This window comes from Echinops telfairi, unplaced genomic scaffold (genome assembly GCF_000313985.2).
Source record: "Echinops telfairi isolate 266 unplaced genomic scaffold, ASM31398v2 ScPeMD7_3;HRSCAF=10, whole genome shotgun sequence".
NCBI lineage: Eukaryota > Metazoa > Chordata > Mammalia > Afrosoricida > Tenrecidae > Echinops > Echinops telfairi.
Window position 1 is genome coordinate 56,820,579 of NW_022103899.1, and position 25,723 is coordinate 56,846,301.

General features: G+C 45.9%; 2 protein-coding genes across 2 annotated transcripts in view; both read left to right on the top strand.

Annotated features, from left to right (window-relative positions):
• Positions 1-1,622: 1,622 nt before the first annotated feature.
• LOC101648344 (nuclear body protein SP140-like protein) lies at positions 1,623-12,621 on the top strand. The gene is made up of 10 exons (XM_045294283.1): positions 1,623-1,635; positions 2,122-2,226; positions 4,095-4,237; positions 5,582-5,629; positions 9,058-9,099; positions 9,724-9,839; positions 10,543-10,651; positions 10,932-11,009; positions 11,437-11,574; positions 12,286-12,621. Exons 1-10 carry the CDS (start codon positions 1,623-1,625, stop codon positions 12,364-12,366), a joined length of 873 nt encoding a protein of 290 aa, XP_045150218.1. The 3' UTR covers positions 12,367-12,621.
• Positions 12,622-18,744: 6,123 nt separating this feature from the next.
• The window catches only part of LOC101648955 (nuclear body protein SP140-like protein), a 41,554-nt gene continuing 34,575 nt past the window's right edge, over positions 18,745-25,723 (top strand). Inside the window, exons 1-2 of the mRNA XM_045295902.1 lie at positions 18,745-18,822; positions 25,199-25,361. Of these exons, the coding sequence (XP_045151837.1) occupies positions 25,200-25,361 (162 nt within the window). The 5' untranslated portion in view covers positions 18,745-18,822; position 25,199. The remainder of the gene's footprint in view (positions 18,823-25,198; positions 25,362-25,723) is intronic.

Consider the following 25,723-nt stretch of genomic DNA (forward strand, 5'->3'; position numbering starts at 1 on the left):
AAAAAAAGGAAAAGCCTGTAGTTAGTTCAAGGACTGTTTGTTGCCTTTAGGAGTGTTTTCTGGTCGAGTCTGATAGGGTGCCGGGTGCCACGCCCTGGCCCCAGAGTCTATTTTTTATATTCCCTGGGGACTTCCTTGCTCTGCTCCCCTTGCTGTTCTGTTGCACGTCCTTAGTGTTTTGCCTCAGTGAGGTGGGGTCAGATCGGGCGCAATTCCCACACTGTGTCTCCAGTGGTGTCCCCCGTAGGGCTGTGGGTCAGTGAGGGATGCCGTGTCTCATAGTGGGGCCAGCCATGTGGTCTTCTCTGTGGACTGGCTGCTCTGAGCGGGGATGCCATTGCCTCATGCAGTAGTGTCTGGTTTTGTTTGCCACTCCACTTCCCTACTCCCTTCAATTATAGGTGCTTCTAAGGGAAATTAAGAGGTTCCCACAAGTCAGGATTACTAGACAGGAAGGATACAGTCAATGGTCCCCAGCAGCACCTGTCTCTCTCCATTCCTCAACCTGTCAGCCACATGATCTGTTGCCCTCTGCCTCCACGAGCAGGAAGATAGCCCACTGCTCGGCTCCGTGATCTTCTGGTCTCAGCGCTGCTGCTGCTGCTCTTCTTGCCGCAACCTCTGGTGCCTCCCCCACTCCCGACAGTTATCTGGGATGTGCCGCGCAGATGGCAATTCTTCCAGTGCTCCTGGGATGCCTCTTTCTTCCTGCTGAGGTGGCTCGTCGTGATAGCCGGGGAAGTGGCAACTAAAACTCACCGATCCCATCTGTTAATGTCCCACACATACACGGCAGTATTGTAAACAGGAAATCATGACATCGAATGGCTGTGACAGGCTGCAACGTTGCTAATAATAAGAGGCACCAACATTTTTTAAAGGACAGTCATAGTTGTGGTTAGTCTTGAATGCAGTTCATGCATAATTAAAATATGTAAATCTAATCCAGGGACTTAAGATGACTGATAGCTCATACGGACTTGATTTTCCAAGTTTCCTGTAATGTGTATGAATTGGTTATCAGGCCCCTGAAATCCTAGTGAAGCTAGTTAGTAAAGGTCTAAGAATTCCTGTCTCCTGGACAATAAGTGCTATCCTTTCTTTTTGAGGTTATTGCCAATAGATCTGTATCATGAGGATCCAGGAGTTGTTCAGCTGGCCCTCCTCTTTGCTAGGACAAGAGACACCGATTTCACCAAAAAGGTGGTTCAAAGTGGTGGTCACGGATCGGCCCTAAAATTTCCTTTCCCTTTGCCTCTTTGTCCTGGCAGTTAATGTACTTCCCCTCAGTTTCTCCATCTGTAAAGCCAAAGGGTGAATTACACCCAGCTCTGATAGTCTGAAAAAGCACAACTACCATCGAGTCAATTCCCACTCGCAGCAGCCCCAAGGGTGTCAGATGTAATGGTAGGTCTGCCTCGCCCAGAACAAGTTATCAGGTCTCCTCCAGTCACCCTCCTCCCTGCGTCATTGCAGATCACTCCAGAGCTCCTTCTCCCCCCTTCCAGACAGAGAGGAAGTGGAGGTTAAGGAAAACCTACACAAAGCAAAACAAAACTAGAAGGGAGACACTCTGTTCCGTTTACAGCCCCACGCTCTCTCTGCGTCCACTGAGCGCTCACATGGGGAGTGAAAGTACAACCCATGGTGCTCTCAAAGGAGCCCTTTAGGTAAGCATTGAACTGGTTGGTGGTTCAAGTCCTCAAGGCTGTCTGCTCCCCCTCTAGGGTCACGAGGAGTCAGACTCGACTCCATGGCAGTGGGTCTGCATGGCTGCCTCTACCTGCCTGTCGCCTACAGCCAAGCAGCTCCATTCAGAACCGTGACAGCCCCTGCGTGTCTCCTTGTCACTGAGAGAATCATGGGTCTACAAGCTTAAGAGAGTTGGGTTTCTTGGCACGCACTCTTTGTGTGTGAGATTTGGGAGGTTGCATCCAGAAAGGCGCTCTGCAGTTAGGTGTCCAAAGCGCCACTAGGAAGGAAGGCTTGGAAACTGTCGAGACGGTGGAACGAAGCTCCCGGAGACCTCAGACCTCTCTGAGCTTTATAGGCAGGACTTCAACCACGGAGCCGGTGGAGGATGCACTTGTCAAATGAGAAACCACAAATCTTCTCTTTCAGGTTCAAGAAAGCGCACCTATGAAACCGTCGATTTTCACGCCCCTTCACTTCCTGTGACCTGTGGTCAGGTGAAAGGGACTTTATATAAGAAGAAATTAGAACAAGGTGTGTTTCATTATTTTCTTTTGTTTGGAAGTTCTCTCAGAATCACTCTGTGAATTATACATTATTGTAGTTTGAGTTGAGAAAAGGATACAGGCAGCCTTGCTGCTAGAAGGCTCTGCCGTCACGTCGTCTGAGTTATGTATACCAGAGCACAGTGATGTCCAGTCCTGCACCGTCCTCACAACAGCAGGCGTGTGTGATCCGTGTTCGCAGCCACTGTGTCAATACCTCCTGAGGGTCTCCCCTTTTTTTCTCTTGAAGACCTTCTACTTTACTGAGCAGGCCTTCCGCAGAGATGGGCCAATCCTGATAAAATGGCCTAAGTGCACGAGAGACAGCATTGGCCCTTCTTGGTTCTGAGAGATGTGTGTTCTGGAAGTCCATGGTTTACTCAGTATTTTTCCCCAACACTGAAATTCCAAAGAGTCCGTTCTTCAGTCTTCCACATGCAGAGTCTCAAAAATTATAGAGAGCAGTTCTGCTCTATCCAACAGGGCCTCTATGGTTTGGGAAGATGAATGGACTTGGCTTCCATTTATTAATGCTTCATTTCTTTTTGTCAAATAATAAAAGATTCCATTGTATTAATAATATCGCATTTGTCACATCAGCTGATGGACATTGGGCTAATTTGAATAATGTCACTCTGAATATCCACATAGAAGTTTTTGTGTGGATACATCAGAGAACTTCAAAAAATATATGGAAAAAATAACATTTTCTCTTAATTCCATTTTTCTCTGCACTTAAAAATTTTTTTTTCTCTACACTTTTAAAAGTCAGTTTGGTGTTTTACTTTCTCTCGGGTTTTTATTTGGAAGTATAATTGCTGGATTATACGGTAACTTTATTTAGAATTTCCTAAAGAACTGCCAAGCTGATTGCCCAGCAGCTATGTCATTGTACACCCTGACCAGTGGTGGACCAGAGTTCCAATCTCTGTCCATCTTTGCCAGCACCTACTGTTGGTCTTTCTCATTATAACCATCCTGATGGGGGTGAGATGGCTTCTCACTGGGGTTGTGATGTTCACCTCCTTAATGACTAACGAAAGATGACTTACTCTTATAAATACCCTGGTTGATGGTAGCTCTTATAAATAGCCCACAATTCCCACCGGGCAGCATTTTATCATTGTTTGTAATACCAGCCATCATGATAACAGGGGCTTTGGTGGCATAGTGGTTATATATTGAGCTGCTAACCTCAGGGTCAGCAGTTCATAACCACTGGCTGCTCTGCAGGAGAAGAGTGAGGCCGCCTACTCGCGTCAAGAGTTACAGTCATAGAGACCCACGGGCAGTTCTACTGCATTCTGTGGGATCACGAGGGCTTGATGGCAGTGAGTTTGAGGCTGACCGTGAGTTTAGAGAAATGACCAGCTCTGCCCATAATGCCATCAAACTGGATGAAAATGTGGTAGTAACCAGGCAGCAATACGGGTGGTGATAATCTGAGCTTCAGGGATCTGAGCTACCTGGGATCTCAGCCCCACCTCCTGACCTTGAAAGCCAGATCCAGGACTGTGCCTCCACGTGGGCCTCCAGAGTTCAATAGTAAACTGGAATTGTCTCTGTCTTTGGAATCACTTGCTTCCCTTCATAGGTAGTTTTGGGATATTTTAAAAGTTTATTTGGGTCGTAATTGTCACCATTTCAGTACATGAAGGTGAAAACTCAACGGGACTGCAGGGATCTCTTCTGAGAAGACTTTCAAGTTGAGTTTGAGTTCCTAAGTCTGAGGGAGAATAGACTCGCCTGTTAGGGATTTTGAGCTGGAATCAGTTGACCCCAGTTCCGGTGTGTTAGAAAGCCAGAGTCTGGAGCCGGGATCAGAATCCTCAAGATCAACTTACCCTGGTCTTACAGGAATCTCGGAGAAGTGTATAGAGAGTGAGGATGGACGCTGGTTCACCCCTAGAGAATTTGAAATCAAAGGAGGATATGGAAGATCCAAGAACTGGAAGCTGACTCTGCTCTGTGGCGGACGGCACCTCCAATGGCTGCTAAAGGTATCCCAGTAACAAGGGGCAGGGGACATACCCTGCCTTGTTGTGTCTAATAGCAAGGTCACTGCTCATACACCACGCACTTGTTGTAGCTACAATTCTCTTGCCACTACTTGTTCCTCTTCCATGGACAGAAGGGCCTCCCATTCCTAACCGTAGTACCACCAGCATTTAAGAGGAGCCCTTCAGGAACAGATGCAGGAGCTCAGCGGAGGGAGAGGTTATTCAGATAGAGGTGCATGTAGACAACTTTACTCACTGAGAGAAAGAAGGGTTGATAGTCAAACAACTGGAAAGAAAATATTCCCACAAAAGAAGGGCATGCAAACCAGAGTCAAGACTGAGCTGGCTCTGTGGGTGTAGGTAGGTAGATTACGGGCGATGTGACACAGTCCATCAGTGGGACTCTGAGTTTGAACTCATCACCTTGACATGCAAACATCGCGTCCACTCCTCACTCACTAACAGGTTCCAAAGACCAGGTCGTTCTGTAAAAATTAACATCCTGAAAAACTGGAGGACGGTCACATCATAGAACGTAACTGCCAAACCACAGAGAATCTTGACCTGCCCAAGTAGACACAGAACCTGAATCCTCACAGTCAATTTTACTCTCGCTAGATGGACTCCATCCATCAATGTGCAAAATAGTCGGGTAGGAGATTTCCTTACTCTTGTCCTACATACAAAATGGTGGATGACAAGATAGTAAGTGAGGAGTAGGTGTATGTTAGACAGCCACAAGGCCCCCCACCAACATCACTGTCTTTTTGCCTGGAAACCCGTATTCGACATACAGTGCTCAGCCCCAGGGACAACCTCTGACCATTCCCAAACTGATCTGACTGACCCTGGCTTTCCCCTTCGTGGGCTCTCTGCAGTGCCTACTAGAGCCTCAGTTCTGTCAGTATACTTCCATATATAGTTTTTCTCTCTAATATTTGTCTGTCTTTGGGTGCCCAAGGTTGTCTCCTGCCTGACATCTGGTGCCCTTGCAGCAAGCATGTATCGATTAGATAGTCCTGGTATAAAGGTTCAGTCCCAGTGGCACCGATGGAAATGGATAGGAGATGGTGGGTCGAACAGATATTGTGACAGAAAATCTTTCAGGGCTTGGGCATGAAGCACAAGGGAAAGGAAAAATGCTCTCATGATGATTGTCTGTCGGCATTGATTGACGTCTAATAGTGGTACAAGCAGGAAGGGTTTATGGTTTCTCATGTGGACCCCTCGGGTGTGAGCTGCCAATGGACCCCCAGGTCGAATGATTAGGAAGAGACTGGAAATGCCAGACTCCCAGAATAGAAGTACAAACTAACCACATACTGACATCTTTTTGTCTTCCAGAAAGGGTTTCTACCATATCCTCCAAGAATATACCAAAAGAGAAAAAAGGTGATTATGGCATAATTTTCAACAGGGATTGATAAAGGGTATCAAAGTGGGAAAGCCATCCTGATCATGGAGTACCTAAAAGCTTCCATCATTATGTGATGGGATTATTTTTAATTTGAGCCAAGGTTTTCTTTGTTGTGTTTTTTCATTGATTTTACAGTGTTCTCGCTGTAATGAAATCAGATGGAGCAAACATTTCCTCAGTTATTCAAATTATCCCAACCTACTCGCTAGTTCACCTTGGAACGATAGGAAACCATTTGTCATTTCACCAGGCGGACTACCAAAATCCTAATTATTTTCAGTTCAGTAAATGTACCCACAGATGCACAAAGTTTGTTCTCGAGGCCAAACGGTGCACTCTTCCTCAGGCTGCTGCTGTTGGAGAGGACGATATTGGGATGCGTGTGTTGCTTGTAAGAGTGCGGGGCCTGGCCTGGAGGAGGTTTTCCTTTGCATTTGCCTTCACCACCGGAACTGGGCAGACCGCCCTTCTACTGGTGTGAGTGATTTCTCAGTGAAAGGAGGCTCAGGAGGCTGGAGGGAGCAAGCAAACAGATTCAGGACACACTGATAACTTGTGTCTTCTACAATTTGTTTCAAAATTAATTATGAATGATGAGGGAGATAACTAGAGAAATGTCATTCTTAACATGGCCACCCAAGAGATTCACAGAATTCTAAGGTTCTTACATACAGATCAGACTTGTAGAGCCTCATATTCTACTGGAATTTTACATATTTGATGTTTAGACGGGTGTGAACTCTCAGAGTGTGGGGCACGTCATTCACTAGGCTTGCTGAGGGAGAACCTAATCAGGGAGTGCATGGAAAAACAGCACGCACACAAATCACTCAGCCCTCTGCCTTTCCCGAGATGGAAAGACAGTGGGTGGTGGTGCCTGGTCAGTTCCTACCCATCACAACCCAGGACCCAGCAGAGCCAAACACCACCCGGTCCCGCACTGTCCTCACAATTGCCGTTATCGCTGTCAGTCCGTCTCCCTGAGGATCTGCCACCTCCTCGCCGACTCTTTACCAAACATGATGTCCTTTCCCGGGGTCTCTTCTCGCCTGATGACGTGTTCAAAGTCCACCAGATGAAGTCTTGCCATGATGTGCTTGTTCCAACACAGATGTGTTTGTTCTGGAAGGCCATGGTGTGCGAGACCCATCACTAACACTGCAATTCAAAGGCATTAGTTCTTTGTTGCTCTTCCTTATTCCCTACCCGCCGTTCACGCGCATCCTGTAAGAACAGTGACTTGGGTCAGGGGCATCTCACTCGGAAGGTGACATTTTTGCTCTTCCACACTTTAAAGGGGCCTTTTGCATCCAATTGGCCCAGTGCACTGTGCTGTTTGATTTCCTGACTGCTGTTTTCAGGAGTAGCCAGTGAAATCCTGACAACTTCCGTATTTTCTCCGCTAATCATTTTGTTCCCTGGTGGTCCAGTTGAAGTGTTACACTGAGTTGTCATCAGGACTGAAGGCTGTCGGCTTTGATCTTCATCAGTAAATGTGTCAGGTCCCGTGCATCGCAGATTGTTAAGGACACTTCCTCCAATCCTGCTGCCTACTCTTCCCCCTGCCCGGCATCTCACGATTTGCTCAGCTTCTAGAGCAGCGGTTCTCAATCTGTGGGTCCCGACCCCTTTGGGGGTCGACCCTTTCACAGGGGTAACCCGATTCATCACAGTCGCAAAATTACAGTGATGAAGTAGCAATGAAATAGTTTTATGGTTGGAGGGGTCACCACAACATGAGGAATTCTATCAAAGGGCCGCGGCATTAGGAAGGTTGAGAACCACTGATCAAGAGTGAACAAGTAGGTATAAAAGGACTACCACAATGTGCCCGTTTCTGATTGATACTGTGCAGTGTCCCTTGGTTGTGTTTGAGTGATTCCGTTGTTCTATGTCCACGTACTACATGCGTACAGGTACATGTGGATGAGTTGCCCCTCTTCACGATGCTATCCGTCGTTTGCTGTGATCCACACAGTCAAATGCTCTGGCATCATCGAAAACACCATTAAACGTCTTTCTGGTCTTCTCTGCCTTCAGCCAATATCCATCTGACATCAGCAATGACATTCCTTGTTCCGCATCCTCTTCTCGTCCCAGCTTGAATTCTGACCCTCATTGTCAGTCTACTGCTGCAACCATGTTCCCGTTATCTTCAACATCTTACTTGCATGTGATGTCATGATTTTTACAAATTTCTGCATTCTCTTGGGTCACCTTTCTCGGGAATGGGCACAAATCGGGATCTCCTGCAGTTGGTTCACCAGGGAGCTGTTTCCAAGTTCCTTGGCATAGATGAGTGAGCGCTGCCCACATGGCATCAGCTGATTGAAACATTTCAGCTTTGACTCGGTCAGTTCTGGAGCCTGGGGTTGGACCGTGCCTTCAGGGCAGTGTGACTTACTTCTTCCTTAATGCCATCAGTTCACGATCGTATGCAGCCCCTTGAAAAGGTTGAACATCATCAGCCAATTCCACTTGGAATCATGACTTTGGGTTTTCCTCTCATCTCCTTTTGATGCTTCCTTCACCGTGTAACAATTTGCCCATAGATTCTTTTGATGTTACAACCTGAGGCTTCAGTTTTTCCTTCCGTTCTTTCCATTTGAGAAATGCTGACGGTGTCATTTCCCCTTGTGTATTCAGTACAATTACAATAGAAAAGTCGGCACATTGACCTTTCCCCAACTTCCGAGGGTCACACCGTAGACATTACGCAAATGTGCCAGCGACTTCCAATAAACATAGTCTGTCCTTCTGTGTAGGTCTGACTGTCATTACCTGTTGTTGCCTCCATAATTGATGTCTTTTCCTGGTCCAGTGACAGTTCATGGGTCATTACTGCCTCTGGAGATCTTCTTGCTGACCGAGCACTTAGGCTTCTGGAAACATCACTGTTATTTTCAGCACCACATGAAAGTTAACTTGGTCACGACAAGCCTCGTTTGTATCTTTTGGTGACAGCTCCCAAGCTTTAAATAATCGAATCTGCTAATCCAGAAGAGTCATTTATTGTCTACTATCAAAGTTCTCCTTAGAAGTCAGAATGGTGAAACTTCATTTCACTTACTGTGAACATGGTATCAGGAAGTCCCATCCTTGGGGAAGGTCATCATGGTATGATAGACTATCAGGAGCACAGAGGAAAGCACTCAGTGAGGCAGGCTGACACGGTGGCTCAAACGCAGGAACACTTGTGAGGAGGACAGGAGCTGGCAGTATTTCCTGATCTGTGCGGTGTCACTGTGTGTCATAACTGACTGACTGTCCAGCACACGTACAGCAGAGGGTCTCCAGGAGTAATAAAAAGTAGATTGGACTCCCATGAAGGAGGGCTGTTGAGACACGGATGGATACAGCAATGATACTCAGTATTGTCACTCAGTCTCTCTTTTTCCAACAGAAAAGACTGGAGCATAACATCAGGGCTGTAGTTGACCCCCATGTAAGTACTAACTCCCTAACCAAAAGGAGGATATGTTAAATTTTCACAGGTTGAGTTTAAGGTGCGTTTCAAAAGCCCCAGAGGAGATGTTGGTGGCCATCAGGATGTATCCAAGTGCAGAAAAGAGGCTGAAAAGATCTGGGCTCTGTCAAGATGTAACTACAGAGATGAGAGTGACTCTAATGACCTCAGGGAGACAAGGGCAGACACCTCAGGCATTCGGTCCTTTAAAGTTGGTAAATCCCCCTCCGTAAGTCGATATGGTCATTATAGTGCAGCCAGATGGGTTTAATATTGAACATTTCAGGTTCTGAAACCCTTGTTTAATCTGAAGGGTTATGGAATTACTGAGAGTCCTAGAAATTATTCATTTCATTTTGTTGCTAGTTTTCCAGTGTTACAAGGTATGGTTTTATAAAGAAAACAGGTTTTGGGTGGACAAACAGCCCTTCTTTCTGAACTTCACTGCAATCACCACTCGGTGTGGTTCATGAACATGTCAGGCAGAATCATGTATGTGCCCAAGCTGTGTATGCAAAGGCGGTGTCACGTTCTCTGTTCCTACGGTGTTAGCCTTTGGGGCCTCGGCATTCCTGGAAACATGGGCCTTATTGTGTCTTCCAGCCTGACAACTCGAATGACTGTGCGGTGTGCCAGACTGGAGGCGAGCTCTTCTGCTGTGACACCTGTTCAAGGTCTTTTCATAAGGAATGCCACATCCCACCTGTGGAAGTCGAGAGGTTAGTGAGATGCAGCACCAGGCCCCTCCCTCCTCATAAGGGATCCTTCCCATTGCTGTACACCTTCACCTTGCAGGGTTCCTGCTTGCAGACAGACAGGGAAGGCTGTGTACAGATAGGCAGGCAAAGAGCAGTGTCCTTGAGTACCAGGATATAGACAGTGCAATCCAGAGCTGGTTAACAAGACTGGAAGCAGAAGTTTACTGCCCTTTGGCTTTCAAAGACATCTCTTCTGAGGACAGTCATTGGGCCCCTTAGCCTATCCCCTGTGACTGCCCTGTTCTAGAAGTTCCGCAGCATGGACTTCTGTTCAGAAGGGATGGGGACAGAACGGTCCAGTTGTTTGTCTTCTGTGCTTAGGCAGAAAAATCAGGTATCATCACCCAGCTCCTATATTTCATGCTGGTCCCTTCACACTGATGAAGATCCAGGTCCTCCATGAACGAAGGCCCATGCTCTGATACCTGGCAGGCAGGACTCCGTGTGTTCGTACAGAGAAAAAAGAATCCATCACTCACCATGACAACACTTTCTGTGGGCTGACACCCCTGGTAATACCACCGATACGGGAATCTTTGGCTTGAGAACCCACATGAGGGTTAGGAAACTCTGAGAGGGGCCTCCCATTCTTGAGAGGAGCCCATAGGGATGGTAACTGCCTCCAGAGCCTTGCACACAGCCCACTTTCTCCCCAACCTCTCAGGGACCCCTGGAGCTGCATCTTCTGCAGGATGAAGGATGCCCCAGGCAGCCCGCCGTGTCAGCACGAGTCTGAGGCCCTGGAGAGGCAGATGCTGCCTGAGGAACAGTTGGTGAGTAGACTGCACGTCAGCCCAGCCTTGTCCTTTGCCGTCACCCAAGAGAAGCAGACCGCACAAAGCACCCCAAAGGGGTGTGCTCTTCCAGTCAGGCCGAATCACGTGGTTTCGACACCACAGCTTGTCATCACGCTGCTCGGGACCTGTTTCCAAGAGCCCCCATGCTTGGGGACCCTTCGGGATGACCGGCCTGCTGAGTCATGGGCTCTGTCTGAGCGTGGGCTGGGCTCGTGCCTCTAAGCTGCTGCTCATTTACAGCCTCCTTCTTTTGCAGAAATGTGAGTTCCTCCTCTTGATGGTCTATAGCTGTTCAGAGAGCTCCTTTTTTGCCAAAATTCCATATTACTATTACGTAAGTAACAACAAGCCGTGACTGCAGTTTGCCCTGATATTGTGTGTGCCTGAAAACGGTCGGTGGTGTGATGTGTGAGCCGAATGGGGGAGGGGGAGGGTTGCTGAGAGCACACGGTGTTGCTAGCTTTCACATGTTGTATTTCCACCAAATTTGAGGGTGGGCATTGAACTATGCAAATAGTATGACTAGGGAAGGCTCTGGTGGTATAGTGGATTATGTATTGGGCTGATAACTACAAAGTTCATGGTTCAAACCCACCAGTCCCTCTGCTGGAGATAGACGAGGCTTTCTGCTCCTGTAAGATTTGCAGCCTCAGAAACCCAGAAGTCTACCCTGCCCTTCCTATAGGACCACTATGAGTAGCAGTGAACTAACGTCAGTGGGTTTGGTTTGGGGGAGTCTGATCATTGGCATTTTCCCCCAGAATAGAGAGAAGGTCCTCAAGGAACCCATGTGGTTGAACAAAATTAAGAAGAGGCTGAATCAGAAGGGTTACCAACAAGTGGAGGAGTTTGTGAAAGACATGCGCCTCATCTTTCAGAACCACAGAGCATCCTTCAAGGTGGGTGGCTTTCCCTACTTCTGCCTCCTTGTCTTTCTACTGGGCCCCTCTTCGCCTTGTTCTGGGGCCTAGGAGACTGCACGGGATTCCAGAAGTGAATAGCTTTATTAGTTCAGAGCCAAAGCCCACAGTGGCAAAGTTAAGTGAGCTAACTGGTTTCCCTGCCCCCAGAATCCCTCTGCTCTGCAGCAGACAGTGGAGCCCAGAGAGGACACACTGCTCCAGCTCTTAAGATGAAGAAAACCCCATTGCCAAGTCACATTGAACTTGACTGTTCTCCCGAATGCACTAGATCAAACTTCTCAGAACTCCCAAAGCCCAGATTGTTCCCATAAGACATTCCTAGTGATGGTCCCTGTAGTTAATGGGACTTCTCAGACAGAAGGAAATGACCATTGGAGAAAGAGGTGGCCATGCTTGTCCCTCAGATTGTTCTGTGCTTCTGCATTGTTACAGAGAACAGGGATGACTTTGATAACTCTATCTAAAATACTTAAGTAGCAGGCCCCGGGTGTGGTCTAGTTACTGCTTACCCTTGGTCTCGGGAACAGAAGTTACTTGTGGCCTGATGAGTCTTTAGGACTTGAAGCCTAGTGTAACTCTGGCTTTACCCCTTGGCTGTTTTCCACAAGAGCCCTGTTCATTCTGGTCTGCAGGTGTCTACCAATGGGAGCAATAGATGTAATTATTCTCGTCATTTCTTTCTTTCAGGACAAGGACTTTGGCCAAATGGGACTTAGACTGGAGGCTGAATTTGAGAAGAATTTCAAGCAAGTGTTTACTATACAGTAAATAAGTGAGAACAGTTCTCTTCGGTGTTGATGCTCAGGTTACCTGAGCAAATACCCTTTTCTGCCCAACCCCAGAGCACCTCCTGGGACCAGATGGGCTCAGCTCCATCTGGAGGATCGGCTTCCCGGCCTCATGACGAAGCCAGCCTTGGTGCTTCCCATGGGATCAGCCAGATGCATCCTTGCTTAGCTTTTCTGCGCTCCCCATTGTTTACTCCCTGCCCTAGAGAACGAATAATAAATCCCTTACCTAAGAGCCTTTGTCTCATTCTGTGCTTTCAAAACCTGGACCAAAGAGAGCAGGTCCTAGAGGCATAGAAAGCAGGCCTTTAGGAAGTGATTCTGCAGTGAAATCAGTCGAGCCAGAAGATGACCAGGGGAGTGGAGTGTTGATGGTCCCTGGAGAGCTGTAGCAGGGCCATTGTTAGAATTTGATGTGTGGCCACTGGGTGATCCACTCGCAGGTACAACCAACTGGCATTTAAAAAGTAAGGGAGAAGTCCTTGTGTGGCTTTTGAAAAGAACCACTGATCTTTTGGGAAGGGTAGATGTCAGGCATAGAGCTATTCATAGCGCCTACCCACGGCCGTCTTGGGCAGCACTTACAGAGATGCCCACACTTCCATCTGGAAGGCAGACAAGGCCGTGAAGAGGGTCTAGCACAGATCCTAGATTGGGTTTTCTTTTTTTTTAGATCATTGCATTGGGGGCTCTTAACCGCTCTTATAACATTCCTTACATCAATTGTATCAAGCACATTTGTACATATGTTGCCATCATCATTTCCAAAACATTTTCTTCTTGAGCCCTTGGTATAAGCTCCTCTTTTCTCCCCTTCCTCCCCCACCTTGATCAATTATATATTGATCTTGTGAATCCTTGATCAATTATATATTGTTATTATTTCATATCTTACACTAACTGTTGTTTCCCTTCACCCACATTTCTGTTATTCACCCCCTTCCGGTGGGGGGGCTATATATTCAACCTTGTGATGGGTGTCTCCTTTCTCCCCCTTCCCCGTCCCCGACCATCTCCACCCTCATGATATCGCTACTCCTACTGTTCCTGAGGGGTTTATCCATCCTGAATGCCATGTGTCGAGAACTCATTAACTGTACCAATGTGTCTTCTCTGGTCTAGCCAGATTTTTAAGGTAGAACTGGGTCATGGTGGTGCAGGGGAGGAAGCATTCAGGAACTAGAGGAATGACGTGTTTTGTTGATGCTATACTACACCTTGGTTGGATCATCCCTTCTTTATAACCCTTCTGTTGGGAGGATGTCCAGTTGTCTACAGATGGGCTTTAAGTCTCCACTCCTACACCCCTCATTCACATCAATATAATTGTTTGTTTTGGATCTTTTGATACCTGCTACCTGATCCCATCGACACCTTGATCACACAGGCTGGTGTGCATCTTCCACGTGGGCTTATTTGCTTCCCTGCTAGAGGGCTGCTTGTTTAACTTCAAGCCTTTAAGACCTCAGACGCTGTATCTTTTGATAGCCGGGCACCATCCACACTCTTCACCACATTTGTTTATGCACCCATTTTGTCTTCAACAACGATGGTGAGAAGATGAGTATCAAAGAGTGTCAGGTTATCAGAACAAAGTGTTCTTGTGTTAAGGAGTCCCAAAGTCTGTCTGATATCTTAATATTTAACATAAAAATTATGTACATTGGCCTCTATCCCTTTCATTATAAATTAATATATTTACATACACACGTGCCTATAGATATACTTCTATAAATAGCTTTGCCTCCTATTTATTTCCCCTCTTTCCTTTCAACAGCACTTAGTTTTAAGAATGTCAGAATTTCAGAGAAGATTGAAGGGTAAAGTTTGGGTGGTCTCTTGGGCCAAAGTCAGACCCTGGTAAAGAAGGAGCAGGGTCATGGAGCTCAGACCAGGGATATCTGGGCTGATGTTCATAAGACCCTTGACCTCCAGATTCCCCTCCATCCTGCCATCTTCCCCGAATGAAGACTGCTTGGACCTTCTATAATACATTGGTCCAATATAGTGGTAGGTATGTGTTCGACACACTAAGACATAACACATTTTTGACGCAACAAATTTTCTGACTGCCTTGCTAAATCACATGCTCTCCAGAGGGTGGGAAATAAGTCTTATGATCCTGCTGTTTGGTGAAATGTTTAGGAGTCCAGTGATCCGAGGCTTGTCAAGGTCGCTCCTCCAAAGTAGAGGCCAAGCTGGACCACCTTCATCTGCTACCACCAAGAAAGAAGTACACTGCCGGTAGTCCTCTCCAGGTAATAACCCTGACTGACAGGTTGAAATTATTCTCTTTGTAGAGTGTTGTCTGTACTGTCTTAATAAAAATATACTACAACCAGTGCTGTCAATTAATATATTTAGGATATTGCTACATGCCCATAAATAGAGGTCTATATCCACCTGTAGCTTAGCTTTCATTTTTGATCAAGCTCTATTTTGCTCCTTTTGGTTATTTTTGGTGTTGAAACAAGTGCTGATTTGAACCAAGCAGGAGTATAGTCTGTGTTTCAAAAGCACAGACTGAAGTTGGCCCCTGTAGGTGGGAGCCCGGTGACTTCCACTTAGGGACCCCAGGTCCTTGTGCAAGCTATTTGCCTACTTGTGCACAGGCTTCCCCTGTAGAATGAAGATACTGGGCGTGCGCAGTTCACTCACTTATTATGAGGATTGGTGAGTTCAGATGTGTTGTGCTGGCTCTGTGCGGAACAGGTAGATGACTAAATCTTGTAAAGGCTGCACACACACACACACACACACACACACACACACACAGACCCTCATGTCAATTAGGGCTCTTTCCAGGCAGAGAGACCATCTCCATCTGATGTAGAGAGCACTCACTGGTGAGACAGGGTAACAAGCAGGCTGGCACACCCAGCCTTGTCTCAGAGCAGCCTCCAGAGCCGCCCCAGGAACAAAGCCCGGGGGACAGCTCGGCCTAGCTGTTAGGGAGCAGCCATGGACAGACACTGCCCACCTGTTTGAACACCTTAGGATACATCACTCAGGAATCAAGCTCCCCACACAGTCGGCTTAGCCTGGCTCACAAAAGGACAGCATGTCAACAGCAGTCCCTCTACTCCTGACGCGACCAGGAATAGAAAGGCAGTTCATGCACAGAAACACCATGCCCTTAGGAAACAGGGACAGAGAGACTGGACAGTGAAGGAAAGCAAGGCTGACCCCAGGTGGGACCAGGGCTCTAACAGGAGGAAGGGGTAGTTCCAGGCACTCGGAGGGGGCAGAGCCTGGGGCCTTGTGCTTATCAAGTGGGACAGGATCCCCTTGTGCCCACTGCCATCTCCTGCGGAGGCAAAGGCTGTGCTGGAGTCGTAGAGAAGAGAAGGGGTCACAACCCACGAGACTGCCAAGGGCAAAGGGAGGGGACTAGGATGTCAGTGCATTTTACTTGGGCTCAGAAAGGTAGACTCTGCTGTGATGCCAGATGCCTGGCTTTATTCTGACCTTAGAGGGGAGCCTGCATCTCGGGAGCTGCAGGAGGACCTGGACCGAATAGCTACCTCCTCATTGCAAGATCTCAAGCTCTTTGTAAGGATCCCTGGGCTGGAATCTCCTCTTGGTGCCTCCTCTGGTCTACAGCACCTGTTCGCTGAATTGGAGAGAGGTGCCCTCTGGAGGGAAGTTGGAAAAGGGCTTCCTCAAGGTCACCCCGGTAGGTGACATTTCTGGATGAGATTCATTAAGGTGAATCATTTGAAACTACCAGTGGCTCAGAGGGAAAATCACTGCTTTCTATTCCTGGGACGTTATAAGCTCACGTGGGCAGTTCCGCCCTGGCTACAGGGCTGAGTGGACATTGACTGGGAGGCAGTGAGGTTGGTGTGGGTTTTCTCAAGACCTCAGCATCAGTGTCCAGGAGGTGAACTTGTCTCAGTGGCCCCTACCAGGCCAAACCCTCCCTCGTACACAGCTGGGTGCCATTGCTGTCCCAGTTTGATGCAGAGCAGGATGGGGGCAGAGCAAAGGCTGTGGCCTGAATTCCTTGCCCAGAGGTGACTGCTTCACAAGCCCTTGAAGCAAAAACCCCATTGGGTAGTATTCCTCAATAACCTCCTTTGGCTCAGGTAGAAAGCAAATGTTTCGAGAATGATGAGGACAATGAATGTACAAATGTGCTTGACACAATGGATGTATGTAGGGATTGTGCTAAGCGTTGTATGAGCCCCCAATAAAATAATTTTTAAAAGAAAAAAAAATTTTAAATAGAGACAAACAAACAAAAATAACCTCCTTTGACAAAGAAAACCATTCTTGGGCTTCTCAGTGGCAAATTACATGTCTTACCTGTATAAATCAGTGGTTCTCAACCTTCCTAAGGCCGAGACCCTTTCATACAGTTCCTCATGCTCTGGTGACCCCCCAACCATAAAATTATGTTCATTGCTACTTCATAACTGTAATGTTGCTACTGTTATGAATCATAATGTAAATATCTGATATATGCAGCATGTATTTTCATTGTTACAGATTGAACATAATTAAAGATTAAGTTCCCATGGTACAGATTTTGTTTTTGCAGTAGTTGATGATTTTACAGTACATGATTTTACATTTACCCAGTAATTATAATACATGAAGTGTCATTTTGCCTCCAATACTGCTGCTTTCAACACACTAGCTGCTTTTAACAGAATAGCTGCTTCCAACACAACAGCTGCTCTCTACACAGTAGCAGCTCTCTACACATGCTCAGGCCCAGCTCTCTTCCTGCTCAGGCCCAGCTCCCCCACTGGACACGGCCCTGGGCCCCGAAGGAGAGCTGCTCCCAGACCCAGTAGGGCCAGAACCCAGGACGGCAGGTGTCACATACACCTGTATTTGTACCGTGATCATGTCATCACACTGAGTACTCGTATGTGGGCGTATCTGCATGTGCGCAGACCCACCTGGAGACAGAGGACATAGCTGAGCAGGAGGAAGGTAAAAGGAAACAGAGGAAGGACCTAGGAAGCAAAGCAATGGATAGAGGTATAATCATAGGTTGGTAGCTATGTAAATACATTAATCCACAAAAATAGAGGTATGTTAGTCTGGGCAGACTGGAGAAACAAATCCACAGATATGCATACATATAAGAGAGAGTTTTATATAAAGGGTAAGTGTATATTAAGAAAGCATCCCAACCCAGTGCTGTCCAAGCCCATAAGTCCAAAATTAGCCCTTACGTCTCACACTAATCTACAAAGTCCTCCTCAATCTCACAATTCACACGCAATGATGCCGACTGCAGGAGGAAAGACAAATCAGTGAACGTGTAAACATCTCAGCGCTGGCAGGGGTCCCCACACGGCTGCTCCAGCACCCAGGGCTGCATCAGGGTAGGTCCATGTGACTTCTCCGTGGGGATGTCTTGCAGGAAGTAAGCCTTGCCAGCCAAAGCAGGGAACTGGCTAAGGCAGTTGCACCCTGGTCCAACCATCAGAGAGCAAGGGACCCGAGAACTAGAAAGGCAAGACTCACTGGGCCATTTAACTCTCTGCTCTTCAATTAATCCCACATATGTTTATCAGCCTGGTTGGCACAATAAACCTTAAGGTATTGGCCTATGTACATATATTTATATGGCAATACACAGAGGTAGTGGACTCTGGACATTGCTTAAAGCTGCCTCCCCCAAACAAGTCTCTTTGAAGTTTCTGTCTTCTCTTTAGCATGCATCCTACCCTATCAACTAGGACAACCTGTTTTAGTATTTTTAAATGCTTTAAACTACTTGGCTCCAGTCTTTGGCTGCAGGCCGGGAGCGATCTCCCTCTTTGTCTAACTGTTTTGCAGACATGCAGGAGGTCCTCCTCCCAGGTGGTCACGCACGCCTCTCGGCTTCCTCCAGGCCTACACCAAATGCCACTACCTTGTTCCCTCAGGGGTTCACCAGATGCAGGGTATCCCAGGAACAGAAAAAGAGCACTTATTCTAGCCTGCCTTCTTCCCCTCTTGGTCATCTTGGCCAAAAGGAAGGGAGTTACAGTGACAGGACCCCCTCCACCCCAAAATCCACCAGCCACCCCTCCGAAGGCAGAGGCAGCTGAAACAAGCTTTGCCGGTCTTTGCACACACAGGTGGGTTGGGAGCTGGCCAGCTCCAAGCCCACAGGGACGGCCTCTTTCCTGGTCCTCGGGCCTGGCTGTGAAACCTTCCCCTGGCTTCCAGCTGCCTCATTCCATCTGGGCCCAAAGCCACCCTGGAGATGGAAGAGGAGGAGGCATTGGCTTGTGGCCACCCCATAAGTCAACATTTTCACTTCTCTTTTCCCTTTGGGGCGGGGCTATGGGGTGAGTCAGTTCGCAGACTTCCTGCTCAGGCCCAGCTCCCCCACTGGACAGGGCCCCGGGCGCCCCAAAGGAGAGCTGCTCCCAGACCCAGTAGGGCCAGAACCCAGGACGGCAGGTGTGGACAGCCAGCTCAGCCCCAGGTGAGTCTGTCTCCTCCTCCATCAGCCTTCTCTGGGGCAATGTGACTACTCAGGGGTGAGAGGCAGGCCCTGGGCCAGTAAGGCTATGAGGCCATAAAACAGGAGCTGAAACCATAAAAGATAGATAGTGGGGATGCCGGGCCAGGACGCACCCACAGGACTCCTCAGTGTTTAGAAATGACCTTGAAACTGCCACGTGTGGGCCAGCTGTCCCTTGCAGGCCGGGCTGGGGACCAGTGCTTCCTTGTGACCTGAGAGCCCGTCATCTCACAGAGGAAAGTTCAGCTTCAGGACTCAGAAGAACAGCTGACTGAACGGGGGCTTCTGCGTCTGTCCATCCCTCTCTGGCTCAGGGGTCTGACCTCTTTGACCCCCCGCTCTTGATGAAGAGAGGTTCAAAAGATGGCAAAGACCCAAAGATGCCAAAAGGATCGCGCAGATTTGTATTTTTAAGCCAACTTTCTGTTCTGAGTTGGGTTAGACCTCTGCCGGGAGAGGGGGGCTTTCTACTCCCCTAAGCCTCAACCTGTGGCACGAAAGCTAAAGTAGGTAAAAAAAAATGACTTTATACAGATAATTTATTTTTCACTTAAGCTTTATGTTGTTACTTGATGGGAACAAGCTTAGAGTGGATGTGTAGATTAGGTGCATGTGAAAGTAAAGGTTTAATAGGGCTAAGACAGCTATAAGAAGAGGTAAGATAAGGTTGGGGTTTTCATTAACCCTATAACGCCTGAATTTTTAATTTCAGGAAAAAAAGTTTTTGTTTTTATTCTTTACTTTCATAGTTATCAGTATATATTAATATGTACATTTAATTAAATGTTAAGAAAACATCGCGCTCGGCGTTATAGGGTTAACTCATGCATAATGAATGATTAGGGCATAAAGCCTGATAATGGGGTAAGCCTCCCATAGCTAGAAGAATAATCAAGAAAGCCATTCTTATTAATGGTGAATTACTTCATGCTATTGATATCAACAATATTAAGACTATCAATGTTGTAGTTGTGGTTGATGGAGAGAGGTAATTAATCAATAAGATAAATGTTGGTGTAAAAATAATATAGAATACTAAATGTAGCACTATTAAGGAAGGATTATAGATTATGATAGCTGATATTCAGCCTATATGGGCAATAGATGCATAAGCTGTAATTTTACGAAGCTGAATTTGGTTAAGTCCTCCTCAGCCTCCGATTAAGATAGATAGTGTAGCTGAAGTTAAGATAATGTCAGTGTTGATGGAGGGTGAAATTTGATAAAGAATAGATAGAGGGGCAGGTTTTTGCCAGGTTAAGAGAATCAGGCTCGTTGATAGTAGGGTTCCTTGAGCTACCTCTGGGACAAAAGTGAAAGGGAGCTATACCTAGCTTTATTATCGTAGCAATAAGCAAAATTATTGGAGCGGTTGGGTCGTTCATCTCTGTGAGTGTCCACTGTCCTGAGTTTATGAAATTAAATAAAGCTGCTCTAAGTAGAAGCATTGAGGCAGAAGCTTGAATAAGAAAATATTTTGTTGCAGCTTCAATTGCTCGTGGGGAGTGAGATTTTATAATAAGAGGGATAAACAAATATGTTTGTTCAAAGGCCTATTCATGTCAGTCGTCAATGGGAACTAATTATAGTAATAAGGGTGCCTGAAGTTAAGGTTATAAAAATGAAGATAATAACGAGGGGATTTATTAGTATGGGAAGGAATAAACCAACATTTTCAGGGTATGAGCCCGACAGCTTATTTAGCTGACCTTACTTAGAATATGGTGTAATGGTAGCACAGAGATTTTTGAATTCTCTAGTTTAAGTTCATATCCTAGAATTCTAGAAACAGGAGGATTTTAATCCCTTTTATTTACTCTATCAAAGTCATTCTTTTATCAGACATGTTTATATATTTGAGGGGGGACTTGCTAGCATAATGGGAATAGAGATATGCATATGCATAGAGCTAATGTGAGAGGGAGGAAATTTTTTCATAAAAGATGTATTAATTGATCATAATGGAATGTGGATATGATACTCGTACTCATAAGAAACAGATGGTAGTAAAGTTTTAGTTATAAAATTTAATGTAAAAATTTCTGAAACTAAGATATCGTGAAAACACCTAGAAATAAAATGGTGGTAAATGCATTTATTATAATGATGTTAGCGTAAGCCTGAAACGAATTCGGATTTGCCTTCCATTAAGTCAAATGGTGCTCAGTTAGTTTTAGCTAATGTTGAGATAATACATATTATGGCTAGGGGTCACAAAGGGATTAAGGGTCATAAATGTTCTTAGGTAAATGGTAAGTGGTGCTAATGAGAATGATCTGTTGATTAATATTAATGATAAGAGAATAATAGCTAGTGAGACTTCATCAGAAATTGTTTGAGCTATGGCCCGTAAGGCCCCGATGAGGGCGTCATTAGACGTTGATGCTCAGCCTGCTCAGAAGACAGACTAGACTGCTAGACTAGCTATGGCTAGGATGAAGAGTAGGCCCAGGCTTAGATTAACAAGAGGGGAAGGGAAGGGAAGTGGAATTCATGAGGTTAAAGCTAGAGCTAGTGCAAGAATGGGAGCTAAGATCAATATTATTATTGAGGAAGCTAGTGGGCGGAGGGGTTCTTTAGTGAAAAGTTTTTACTGGCCTCGGCAATTGGTTGGAGGAGGCTATACGGACCAACAATATTGGGTCCCTTTCAGAGTTGTATATAGCCTAAAACTTTTCATTCAAGGAGGGTAAGAAAAGCTATGGTTAAGAGAATTGGGACAAGGAGAGAAATCAAGTTAATCAAAAACATTGTTAAGGAGAGGAATTGAACCTCTGACAGCAAGGGTTTAAGTCTTGTACAATGAGCAGGCTCTGCTGTCTTAACAAACCCTCTCTAGTGTGGACTGTCAGTAAGAAATTAAGATAATATCATTACTTAGGTTAAGGCGCTTTGGCAAAGTTGGTCTTATGTCTCTGGTCCTTCCGAACTGGGAGAAATACTCGCATAGATAGAAACCGACCTGGATTACTCCAGTCTGAATTCAGGGGCATTAATCATTGAACAACAACCATTGATAGGTGCCGCACCATCTGGATGTCCTGATCCAACATCAAGGTCATAAACCCTATTGTCAATATGAACTCTATAATAGGATTGTGCTGCTATCCCTAAGGTAACTTGGTCCCTTGATCAAATAATTGGGTGAATAAATGATTTAAACTTTGACTGGTTGGTCTAGGTAAAATATCATTTGGAGGTTAATTTATGCTCCGAGGTCACCCCAACCAAAATTTTTACCCATCAAGTTTTATTTATACCGTTCGGTGATCAAGTAGAGTTAGTGGATTAATAATTAAAGCTCTATAGGGTCTTCTCGTCTTACGACGAAAACCCCCGCCTTTTCACGGGGAAGTCAAGGTCAACTTCACTGATGAAAACTAAGTTAAATCCTCATGTGGCCATTCATGCGAGTCTTTATTTAGAGAACAAATGATTATGCTACCCTTGCACGGTCAGAGTACCATGGCCGTTGAACATGCGTCACCGGGCAGGCAGTGCCTCTACTACTAGTAATGCTACAGGTGATGTTTTTGGTAAACAGGTAGATTTGAGTAGCTACTTCTCAACCTGTGGGTCTTGACCCCTTTTGGGGACCAACGACCCTTTCACAGGGGTCGCCCGATTCATAACAGTAGCAAAATGACAGCAATGAAAATAATTTTATGGTTGGGGGGGTCACCACCACATGAGGAACTGTATTAAAGGGTGGCAGCATGAGGAAGGTTGAGAACCACTGTCTTCAGCAGTTACAGTCTCCGGGGGAGGGCTGGGGACCCACAGGGCCGCTCTACCCTGTCTTGCAGACTTGCTATGAGTCAGTCTCGACTCAATGGCAGCGAGTTTGGGGAGAAGCGGACAGCCTACCTTTTCCTCTATAAAGCGTACCCAGAAACACCATCATCTGATTTCTTCATTTCAATTTTAAATGTAAAATAAATACATTTCATATTCTTGTTTATAAAATTTCAAATAATATTAAAGCACAAACATGAAAATAACCCCTTCACCATCAGTCACACCATCACCATCACCATCATCATCACCACCACTCCAAACACCAAACACCCATAACTGCCAATCCCGCTGACGAGTGATGGCTGTGGCCTTCCACGGGATTTCTTTCCATTAAAAAAAAAAGGAATAGAAAGATGGGACAGTTCTCTCCAATTGCTGGTGCCTGGAGTTCCTTCTCTGGACATGCCTTTTAATGTTGAGAACACCAGCAAGTCCCCTGAGCTCTTCCAAGGTTTCGTTTTACATTTTTAGCCTCTTTACTTCACACTGCATTAGAAATGAGAAAAGCTCTGAAAAGGAGGGCAGCTAGGTTTTTTCGGTTCCCTCAAGTTATTTTTCTAACTGTGCACTCTCGCTCACACGGCCCCTCCCAAATCTCTGACCTCCAACGACAGAACTCACTCAGGGCCCGAGCCCCCAAGTCCTAGCTGTGTCCGCTCTAGTTCACCTTCGTCTCACGAGCTTTAGACATGTCATGAGGAGGGATGAGTCCCCTGAGAAGGACATCGTGCTGGATGGAGTGGAGAGTAGTAGGAAAGTAGAAGGCCTTCCATGGGATGGATGGACACCGTGGCTACAACACTGGCCTCAAACAGGACCACCGTGAGGGTGACACAAGACTGGGCAGGGTTGTGTTCCATTGTCCATGGAATCACAGTGAGTTGGACTCCCCTCAGTGACGCCCAATAACAATAACACGCTATCTCCAGAAGTGGGAAGTGCTAGCAGGGGACATAAACGATTGTAGATACTGTAGCCAGATTACTACCCACTTCTGGGCCTTTATAGCTACAGGTAGTCCCCAATTTAGGAAGTATTCAAGAGTCCATGTCTGTGCTTAAGACCATCCGCATTTTGTGTGGTTGGCTTTTTGTCTTTGTTTTGTTTGTTTGAGTTTTTAACATTAACTATATTACAGCACATACTGTTCTGATGTTACCACTCACTCTCCAGATTTTCAACTTTATAGTTAGTTGTTCAAAACGCTGCTGTGTAGATTTAGTTTCCAAAACTACACCAGAGGATTCACTTCCTTAAAAAGGTAGACCCAAGCGTTGATCGCTTTACTAAAGTCAATTGGCAGAATCAAGAAGCATGAACTGTTACTGAGAAATACATGAAGAAAAAGGAGAAGGACCACACAGGCAACTCTTACTCATTTTTCTGACCAGAAATATCACCCCTATTCCCAGGGGTAATCCAAATAATCAAAGACCTTCCACCAGTGAGATGAGTACCGCAATCAACAAAATGCCAGTGCCATCCAGCACAACATATATATACTGATGAGGAAGTGTTGGATAGCATTGGTATATATATAATATAAATTATGTCATTGGCATATATATATAATATGTATATTATGACTTGTGTATTTTATACAGTCGCCGTGACTCAATGGCAGTGAGTTGGCTGTACTTTTTATATATGTATGTATTAAAAGGTATCTGTGAGTTTATGTAGGAGCCCTGGTGGAACTGTGGGCATTGGGCTATGAATTGCAAAGTTGGCAGTTGAAACCCATGAATAGGACAAGGTAGACCTGCTCCTGTGAATTTACAAGACTGTCACTCTTTACAGGAGTTGAAAGCCTCATCATCTCCTATGGAGTGGCTGGTGATTTCAAACTGTTGACCTTGAGGTTGCCAGCCCAATGCATAAGCCATCCCAGTTGAAACTTTATCTTATCATTATCGTTATTGAACTGCTCTGAATCATTCGTGAACTAGTTTTATGATGTTGAATAGTATATCTCCTTTGGAGCTGAAGATCATAGAGGGGCATCCTGGTTTAATTCTGTAGTATTTATTTTCTCTTAGTTCATAACTAAAGCTTCCATTATCAAGGCTGTGTTATTGTTGTGTACACTGAGTTAAACTCTTATCATATTATATTATCTTTATTCTGCTGTGGATGGCCTCTTTAACTCAGGTCAATTTTACAGGAATTAGAATTTTCCGAAGTTAAAAAAAAAAAGCCCAGCAATGGATGTACAGCTTGTTATAAGAGCTGTAAGAGCCCCCAGTAAAATGATTTTTTTAATGCCCAGATATGTTAAGTGAAGGTGCCTTTACAATAGCTTTGAATGGAACAGAGTGGACTTTTTCAGCTTATGTATCAGTCTTTCCTACCTACATGCTTTCTATTATGACATTTTTATCTTTGATAGCTCCTTCAGTCATTTAGTCTGCTCTCTTGTCAGAACCACTTATTGTATGTATGTTGGCTCTTCACAGCCTAACATACATGTAGAAAAGTTTCCAGTCTCCAAAAGCATCCTGAAATCTTGATGACCGTTTCATGTGCTATTGTTTCCTAGGATGTCCACGGAAGAACAGAACAAAGGGGAACTGCTTATCTATAACACTGTACTCAATCACTACAGGAAACTCAAAGTGGAAATTTCAAATGCCATAAATGAGACATTTCCTTTCCTGGAGGGCCTCCGAGACCGTGGATTTATCACCGCAAAATTGTTTTCAGTGAGTGACATTTGCAAAGCCAAAACCATTCCAAGCTGCATCATGCTTTTGTGCTCCACAATAGTCCTGTCGGTAGAAAGTGAGAAGAAAAGCAGGCCCCAACCCCCAAGACCTCCCAAAATCTCACGGAAGGAACTGTCTTCCATGATGCCCATGGGGGCGGAGGGGAGGGGACAGAGTGACCCTAGAAATAGGCTGCCTCAAGAAAGCACGCATGCTCCATAACTCACTGTCACCGAGTCGATGGTGACTCACCGTGACCCCGTAGCACGGCCCTGTGAATGTCCAGACGGCAACTGCTGATGGGAGGAGAAAGGCCTGTCTTCCTCCTGTGGAGTGGCTGGTGGTTTCAAACTGCCGAC